The sequence below is a fragment of the Lottia gigantea genome (genome assembly GCF_000327385.1).
Source record: "Lottia gigantea unplaced genomic scaffold LOTGIsca_22, whole genome shotgun sequence".
NCBI lineage: Eukaryota > Metazoa > Mollusca > Gastropoda > Lottiidae > Lottia > Lottia gigantea.
In genome coordinates this window covers 2,947,806-2,957,745 of record NW_008708555.1, presented here as the reverse complement: position 1 = coordinate 2,957,745, position 9,940 = coordinate 2,947,806, and the positions used below count along the sequence as shown (strand labels likewise).

At 33.7% G+C, this 9,940-nt stretch overlaps 2 protein-coding genes across 2 annotated transcripts; one reads left to right on the top strand and one right to left on the bottom strand.

Annotated features, from left to right (window-relative positions):
• Nucleotides 1-1,991: 1,991 nt before the first annotated feature.
• Nucleotides 1,992-4,517, bottom strand: LOTGIDRAFT_159956 (hypothetical protein; the record flags this gene model as incomplete). Its single annotated transcript, XM_009054646.1, has 4 exons — nucleotides 1,992-2,252; nucleotides 2,831-2,982; nucleotides 3,386-3,619; nucleotides 4,496-4,517. 4 exons carry the CDS (start codon nucleotides 4,515-4,517, stop codon nucleotides 1,992-1,994), a joined length of 669 nt encoding a protein of 222 aa, XP_009052894.1.
• A 1,497-nt stretch (nucleotides 4,518-6,014) lies between these two features.
• Nucleotides 6,015-6,536, top strand: LOTGIDRAFT_115837 (hypothetical protein; the record flags this gene model as incomplete). The annotated part of the gene is made up of 1 exon (XM_009054645.1): nucleotides 6,015-6,536. A coding segment is annotated over one exon (522 nt), but the record flags the coding sequence as incomplete, so codon positions are not given.
• Between the last annotated feature and the right edge of the window lie 3,404 nt (nucleotides 6,537-9,940).

Here is a 9,940-nt window from a genome sequence, read left to right as displayed (position 1 = left end):
TTGCTACTAGATGTGATTTTCAATAAATAACCATAGTTCACAAATTATCAGTTTATAGATTGCAGAATTGGATTTTTAATACTCAAATCTATATATTATTTCTTTCCATTTGGGAGAATCAAACCGATCAAAATACTGGCATTTTAAAATATATGTATATATCACTCGAATCTTTCCTTTTTTTCTGGGCCAAAAACAACACGTTTTTCTTTACATCTTTAACTTGGTGGCCATTTTGAACAATTGCGACCATTTTGGAATAAAAATTAAACTTTTAAGTTCCCCTTGTCAAAATACATGCATATTGATATTATCATCATTCGAATGTTTCGTTTCCTTGATATTCTCAGCGGCAAACAGTTTGTCTCACCTTAAACTGGGTGGCCATCTTGAAAATGTCCATTTTTATCTTACCTGATCTTTTCGGAAAGAGTAGGTCCCGAGGAACCTCTGTAACAAATTTGGTTATGTGACATACCAAAAGAGTGACTTATCGCACGTGCATGGGTCGTTGTCATTGTTGAATCTGTATTTGAAGTAGGTCATGGTCAATGGTAAGTCAATGCGTTCAACACGCACCTACATAACACCTACTTCGGTTTTTAACCACGAAACTATTCATAAACTACACAATGATAAATGAAGGAAGAATTAAAAGATGTTATTAGGAATGTAGTGTCTGCTTTGTTGTCCATGGGACCCATTATTCCTTTACACAAAGAGGATGATCAATTTGTGTAGAATTTATGTTTGTTCCTTAACCAAGTGAAAAATATGTATGTATTATTAATTATTAAAACAATTATTTCACTTGAACAATGAACTTTTTAAGTGTAAAAACCATTTAGTTTTTAAAACTACGCTTTAACAAATGTATGATGTATAATGATGTTGGAGTGGCTCTCGTCTGCAGGTGAACTTGGTTTGCATCGGTGTATTATGAGGAATCATAAAATGGCAAATTGGTCAGACAAGCTTATCCCACAGTTTACTATTTACAACTTGTATATTGCAATGATTTCCGTAATTTTCAGTGATAGATAATATTTCAAACAATATAAATATAGTTTAAACCAAGTTGGCAAAGCCATATTTATGGCACTCTTTTGACAATAAGGACAGTTATGCAAAGTTCCACTTTACTTGAGGAACCCTGGACTGTGCTGTCAACATTGACCTTCCCCAATTTTAACCTTCTTTTCCTGGCCCTTGTTTGAGGTTTACAAAATTGTTCTGCTTTATGTATATATTGACGTTCAATGTTGAAAGGAAAAAATAACATTTGCCTCGGGCAATGAGATTTTATAATCAAGGGAGGTAACTATTAGAAAATAATTTTTCTGGAAATCTGCTCATTTGAAAATGAAAATGATATGAATGGATAAAAAAGTCAATTCCTGATGACGGTGTGAGAACCACATTGAAACGTTGAAGTAATACATATTCTAGAAGTATCTATCCATAAAATTGTCTTATTTATCTATAACCTGTGCTTCTAATATGCCTTTGAAAGATATGAATGGAGTTTAACGTCCTACTTTACCGTTCCATGTGGGCTATTGAAGGCAGAGTCAGGTTTACGTCCGTTGCGGGGAGGGGAATCGGAGATTGCCAGAATTTCTGACCTGGAAAATCCGAAGGTATTATCTAGGCCTATGCCGGGATTGAACCTTGGACCTACAGGTTAGAGAGCAAGCGTCTAACTCACTGAGCTATATATAAGACATAATTAAAACCTCGGACTATACAAAAAAGAAAAAGACTATTAAATCATTTAATTAACTAAATAATATTTTGGTATAAAAATCGAATACAACTGCATGTGTAGTACAAAATGTATAAATTAGACATCATCGCGTAACAAAAATATCAACCCTATTCTAATTTTTATGATCAGTTATAGGTATATTATCAAAACTAAACAAAAGAAAAAGACTATTAAATCATTTATTTTTCATTCGAATTATTTAGTAAAATTACAACCAAAAATCTCATATCATAAAAACAGTGGTTGCAGGGTTACCAGTTGTGTTAGCAATGAGTTTTGGATTTTCTGTGGTGAAAATATTACATTGATAATAGTCAGACACCAATTTAACACTGAAGATATGACACATTGGTAACACATAACATTTCATAGCACATTGACCATATCCTTGTACACTATACGTCATATTTGGAAATTCTAGATCTCCGTCGTCGAACTTGGTAAAGGATGTAGTAGTTAAATACTCAGAGTCGATCACTTTAACCTAAGATTAAAGACAGAGTTAACATTTTACTTCTGGCAAACGAAATGAAACAATCATGCAGTAAATCTTTGAATACTATATGAGTTTGAGGAATCTTTATTTTATGAAAAGATAGTTTTGATTGGTTAAAAATCACGACTCATTTGGAAAAAGTGAACCACGATATCAACTTATTACACCACTAAATAAATGTCCATCTCAACATATCAATTTCATTTTTAAGTATAACTTTATAGAGCTCAAAATTCAACTGGTGACTTAGCTAATTAAATGCTTATAATCCTCGGTTTATTGTCCAATCCAACCGACTCGACCCCTTTTCAGTAGACAATTTGAAAAATGGATTTAATTTGCGCATTACTCTACATATTGGCGGAATACCATATTTTACAATGTAATGTATATAAAATATCTCATAAAATCATATTTTAGAACATGTAAAAAATGAAAATCTCCGGACTTCCACGTCAGTTGATAGAACAAGTGACTAACTCTTAGAGACAACGTACAAAAGAATATTTTCTGACCTCACAAACAGTCAACATTTCGGCTTTGTTACCATTAATGGTTATTCTTACATGACGTCCTTTAATAGCAGTTTTACACCAATACAGCCCAGTTGCACCTTTAGTTGGCTGCCCCACATGATAGTAACAAAGTACAGCATCATCAATAGTTTCTCCATCTCTATAGATCTTGATAGAAAAATCATGGCACAATTGCGGTGAGCCTGTTGATAAAAATGAAATTAGGTCATATTTCGATATACGATATAACAATGCAACAATCACCCATAACCTTATTAACATCGATAAAAATACAATACTATTATATCAGCATCATGGGAAATATAAGAAAATAGGTATACAATTCAATACAGCTGAAAAAAAAAGTCCATTTCTGATGGCATGTGTTTCGTCCGACAATGAAAAACTACTACACAATTATCTCAAGATTCTTGAATCGACTTAATAAATAATAGTATAATTATGAAAACAATCCTGAGGTGACACACAAAGTCGCGGAGTGAAATTCAAATTTCGGCAGATTATAATTAACTCCAGAATTGTAAATCAAAGTGTGCTTCTTGTAGATTTACAAAATTATGATGGACCGAAAAGATGCAGTTTTACCTTGATATATATGTGAAATGGCTACAGCTGAAATATAATATTCTTGTAACAGATCAACTTCCCACCATGGATGTGTTTCTGGAGCAGGAGCAGAATGTCCTGCCGTGTGACTACAACTTCCTTGGTATGTAAATCCTCCATCAATGCCATCATTAGCTCTTCCCGCAACAAAACCCAAATATTGACTACTTTGTATAGCTGGTTTGCTTAGTACTAAATTCCTTCTTTCGCCTTCTGTAATATATTTTTAGTGGATTAATATACGTTTGGGGGGATATTAGCATTCATAATCAAGACAACTGTGCAAATTATGACACAACCATTAAAATTGGCACGCAGTATCACTGCGTGATACAGGTGACAGATAGCAGTTGACAGATAACCCAACCAAACTAAACTAACAACTACCATTTACTACCAATGAAGAAAAATTACAGTGCGTGATCACAACGAGGAATGAAGAAGACCGAGTAACTCACGCCATACCATCCAGTGCCAAGTTTCGCCGCAATGTCATTCGACCGATCGGATCATACGAACTCTCAACTACCAAACCAACAGAGCCGAATCATCCAATTGAACAAATCCAACACTTACGACTTCCATCAACTACCTAGCCTGCGACATCAGCATCTGCTGGAAGCGGGCGTTAAATTGTCATCTACCAACTTACCAACCTGGGCTCACTGGAGTAAATCGCTGTGCATGTGGGGTCCACTGTAAGTCTCCCAAATACTTTATGGTTTGTCATAAAGTCGTATCTGTCTGATTCGACAGTATGGGCTAACGTAGGATAGCCGAGCCAAGGAAGAATGGGCATTAATCCTCCGGCAGAACAGATCACACAAGATTTTAATGGCATTGAATGAACGATGGGTGCCGGTTGTACAGATTAGTTCTACAAAGTACAGTCGAATAACATATAAGTACAGGTTTCAGGTTAAAGGGACAGCACAGTACAGTTCACAGTACATTTCCAAATTTCTTATTGTGTGCTATAAGGAAAGTATAACATCAAGGACATGTAGTAATTTTCTCTGAGAAGATAACAGAATTTCTTGTTTAGACATTATTAGTCTGAGACTAATAGTAATAAGCATTTAAATATACCATTTAATAGTTTACTGGACATACTGGATTTCGTATGATTATACTAAAAAAGAAGTGATATCGTTGGCTCGCCTATTTGGCCGGAAGTTACATTTAAGTGTACATTAATTTTTAATCAAAATTTACTTAAGGAATGACCTGAACCGCGTAGCGATTTATACATAAGTGTACAGAGATTTTTTCCGTTTATACATCGATAAACCGAAAAAATTTTCAGGTCATTAAATCAACTCGAATTCGTGTTTAACAATTTAAGGCCTTTAATTGGCACATAAATACATAACATTTTCACATAACGCTAATGAACTGATACTATCAATAGAGACGTCGTAGAGAACAGCCATTCAGCAATAAGTAAGTCATCCTATTTAACTGCTTGAAAGATAATTAGAGGCCTTTAACACGCAAGTAAATATTCCAAAGAAATATATGAACCCAGTACTAACGATCCGTACCGCAAAACGAAATCCGTAACACCACTTTCCTCGTAATATTGATAGCAGCTAATGAACTTTCCACATGAGGAGGTATATCAATCATTTCATTTTACTTTACTTTCCAGAAATGTATCTTAATCGCTGAAAACGCCTCTAACCAAAATTTCAATTACTGACCACAAATTATCTTACTTACCAACAACTTCATTTTTTTTAGTCAAACGTAATTCACTTACCACAAATTTCATTCATTTACCCTAGACTGCATTCATTAACTTTACCTACCTACCACCAACTTCCATATACGTCGGTGTTCTGATGAAACCTTGGAAGTCAAAAATTTTTAAAATTGACTTATTGGTATCATAATATAGCATTTTCAAAGGGGCATCTTATATTAAAACCTTATAACCAATCAAATTTCATTTATTACCTTATATACAAAACATCTAAATATAATTCCCCTCAAAATGTTCTAATGAGCCTTCGTATGTCACATGTTTTGATAACTTGAAATTAACTTCTGCAAAATCTTCCTTAATGTAAGTAGCTTTCAGTAAAATTTTTCTGAATGATTTCTTATCAATTAATAACGTTGTATAGCATCATTTGAATTAACATTTCTGTGAAAATTTATTCAAATTTGTCTGAAAAAGTGTAAAAAAAAGCATTGCTAAAAATTGTGTTAGAGATAGGAGGTTTTATCACAACACATTGAAATCTTGATAAATTATATAGCTGTTTCTCGAATATTTTTAAATAAATGTGAAAAATATTAAAAAATATTTTTAAGAAAAACCTATTGTAGTTTTTGAATATAGTTAAACTTGGTATTTTGGGAGAAAAATTAAGTTTTGACATACAAGGTTTCATCATAGCATTTTGATTTCAGATTCAAAATGATGTCTAGAGGAAAAAAGCTTTTACAGATGAGTCTTGAAAAGAGTAACTCCAAAAGTGAAATTAGTGATACAGCAAATTTAATCATGTCTAGTGTACTAATTACAAATGATTGTAAAACAGTTGACAAAATAAATACGAATCCATTAGAAATAAACGCTCCTAGACAATCACCAAACTCAATGCTTAAATTTTTGTCTGAAGGAGCACCATCAGAAATAAATCCTGATAACAATTCTAGAAACCTAGAACTATTCTCTGTCCATGATATTGCCAATAATTCTATCTACGATATTGTCAACACTCCTGCCTATGATATTATCACCTCGTCTGCCCAAAGTATTGTCAACACTCCCGCCTATGATATTATCAACTCGCCTACCCAAAATAATGTCAACACTCCTACCCATGATATTTTCAACTCGCCCGCTCAAAGTATTGTTAACACTCCTGCCCATGATTTTATCAACTCACCTGCTCAAAGTATTGTTAACACTCCTGCCCATGATTTTATCAACTCACCTGCTCAAAGTATTGTCAACACTCCTGCCCATGATTTTATCAACTCACCTGCTCAAAGTATTGTCAACACTCCTGCCCATGATTTTATCAACTCACCTGCTCAAAGTATTGTCAACACTCCTGCCCATGATTTTATCAACTCACCTGCTCAAAGTATTGTCAACACTCATGATAATTTAAATACACCTCCCGTCAACAATCCAGCCTATAGTATTGTCAACACTCCTTTGCATGATATCATCAACTATCCTTTACACGATATTGACAACACTCCAACTTTTCATGATATTCTTACCTCTCCTGTTAACGATGTCAACAATCCAGAATCATCAAATATTCAAAATGTCATTGATGAAATGATTACAAAGGCTGAAATGCATCATGCCTCTTCACCTGACAAATCATTGGAATCTGGACACGAAGTTAGTGATTCTAACTACACCCTTGAAGATGATACTGCTTTTGATGATGATACAGTTCAGCTAAATCCGTCCAAAAAAGCCAAAAAGGGGAAGGCTGATTACACAAAATGGAAACAAAATCTAAATCAAAGCCGAAGAGAGAAAGGTTTGCAGTACTTTGGGAAAACAAAAGATGGTGAAACACTTAAAGATGTCAGCAGCCTAAAACCACGCTGTAACTGTACATTGTCTGGGAATAGGAAATGTGTCGAGTTCACAGAGGAAATGAGAAAATCGATAACAGAGGAATTTTGGGGTCATATGAGTTTGGACCAGCGACATATTTTCATTAACTCTATGGTGGACAAGATTTAGCCTGTACAGAAAAGAACAAAAGCTGCTACTTCAAGAAGATCTTTTATCTTTCAATATCATCTGAAACATTCTTTTATAAGAAAACCTGTTTGTAAACAGATGTTTTTATCAACTCTGGATATTGGAGAATGGAGTGTAAGAAATTGGTTAACAACTTCCAAGGAACCAATACCAACTGGTAATGATGCATCAACATCGAAATCAAATCTCAAAGAAAAACATAAAAGAAAAACACCAAACAATGATCACTATAAACGTAGGGAAGATGACAAGTTGTTTCTTAAAAACGAATTTCTGGAGAAATTACCAAAATTACCATCTCACTACTGCCGTTCAGAAAGCTCTAAACTATATTTAGAACCACATATCAAATCCATGGCGGACTTATACAATCTGTATATTGAAAAATGCAATCTTCATAATAAAAAACCAGTTTGTCGCCAAATTCTGAAGATGGAGTTTGAACTGATGAATCTGTCTATATTTCATCCACGAAAAGACCAATGTGACTTATGTGTTGCGTACGATGCTGGTAATGCAGCTGACGATATTTGGATTACTCACAGGCAGAACAAAGAAACAGCCAGATTAGAAAAATCAAAGGATAAAGCTTTGGCATTGAATGGAGGTGAAGGTGATAAAATGCTTGTTATCACTATGGATTTGCAGGCTGTTTTGCTGTCACCAAAGTTACAAGCATCAGCTTTAAACTAAATTAGCAGTACATAATATTGCACTTTTCAATTTAGTGACAAATGATGTAAAATGCTATGTTTGGCATGAAGGGGAGGGTTCCTTGACTGCCAATGAATTTTCATCGTGCATTTTTAATTATTTGGTAGAGAATGCATTAGGCTTTGATATAATTGTCATCTATAGTGACGGCTGTGGATATCAGAATAGAAACGTCACATTGTTAAACACACTGCAATATTTTGCAAACATTAATAAGAAAATGGTAGTACAGAAGTTTCTTGAACGTGGACACACACAGATGGAGGTTGATAGTGTTCATTCAGTTATCGAGAGAAAATTAAAACACACCAATATTTATTGTCCAGCCAATTATATTGAACTTATTCGTACAGCCAGAAAGAATCCCCGTCCATATGAGGTCAAATATGTCGACCATACGTTCTTTCAGGATTTCAGCGAGGTTGGAACCATGAAATCAATACGACCTGGAAATCGTGTTGGAGATCCCACGGTATCAAATCTTCGCTGTCTGAAATACACTTCAGAAGAACCTATTCACTACAAGATAAAGTATACTGATTCTTATGCAGAACTTCCTGTACCTAGACGAACCAGTATCATATCAGGTGGAAAACCAAAGGCTTTATATTCGTCCAAGTTAAAGATTAAATCATCGAAATATAAACACTTACAGGAATTGAAGGAGGTTTTACCCAAAGATTACCATAATTTCTATGATTCTCTTGAGCAATAATTGACGCTGATACAGTAGTAACTCTATTTTAATGTGTCAGAACTTTACTACCACTATTTATTACAAACTACACTTACCAATCACAAAGTTCATCTTCTTTTCGTAAAACTTGACCTTCTAGTCACAAACTTTACTTACGTCGTCACTACATGTACCCACCGCATAACCTTTAACTTTTCTTTATTAACCTCTACACCCTAAACTTATAGCATACGCCGGTTTCCTAACATACACTTAATTTCCTCAGAGCCAACTACGACTAGTTCCCAGGCATAATTTATTAATCCAATCATCAGTTTACCACAAATATTGTTAGCTGCCACAAACTTCTTTTATTTACCACGAATGTCTTTAACTTACCACAAACCGTGAAGATACTCAGTGCAATGTACACAGATAAACATATGGTAATCACCATCATTCCTCATTTGCAGCTTGAATATCAAGTAATGCAAGATTTTATCGTATCTTTGAATACGATCACTAAGGAAACAAACTACACTTAACATCAGTTATTTAGGAAAACCTTATAGTTTTTATTCACTTCACTTCCAATTAACAAAGACATTTGTTTATTAGCTAACATTGATAATAATGTGTGTTCATTAATAGTTTCATGATTAATTAATAAGATTAACAGTTTACTCTTTTGGCTTGAACAAGCACATTGTGAAGATCCTCTGTATATAAATAAGAGCTACCATTAAATGAAACAATCCGAGAGTAACATTTTCATACTACAAGAGTTTTATTCACAGTCTTTATCTTTTTAATTGATTTTTGATAGGGTTCATCTTACGGTGATAATATCCAATTTCACTAAGTTTCGTGTAAACCAGTCAAGAATTTAGCTTTAAAATTTTTGTTTACAAGCTATAAGAATTGAACGTGTAGTTCAAGTTTGAATATTTGAACCAGTTTCAAACTAGAAATACTATACTATTTTCAAATACTGATAATTATGGATTTTACTTTTTGCAAGAATTTAAATACACTTCACAATGTTTATTAACAAAGTGCATATTCAAAACAGTACGTGGATAAATACTAAAATAAATATACCAAGTATTAACGATTTAAACCGCAAAACGAAACATGAAATCGAAACAACATATTCGTGAAACATTGGTAGCAGCTAATGAACTATTCCCATGAGGAAGTTTATCAATCATAGGTGAATAGGAATTATTAATTATTAATCATTAACACAATCAAACAGCTTAAAATACAGAAAATGATATGGTTAATAAAAAGGTCAAAGCCTTTCCGAAAACGATATACATCTCATTAGCAAATATTAAATATTATTGATTGTTTTACCGACCTTGTTGAGCAGATGGGAATAACCGTATTGCCAACG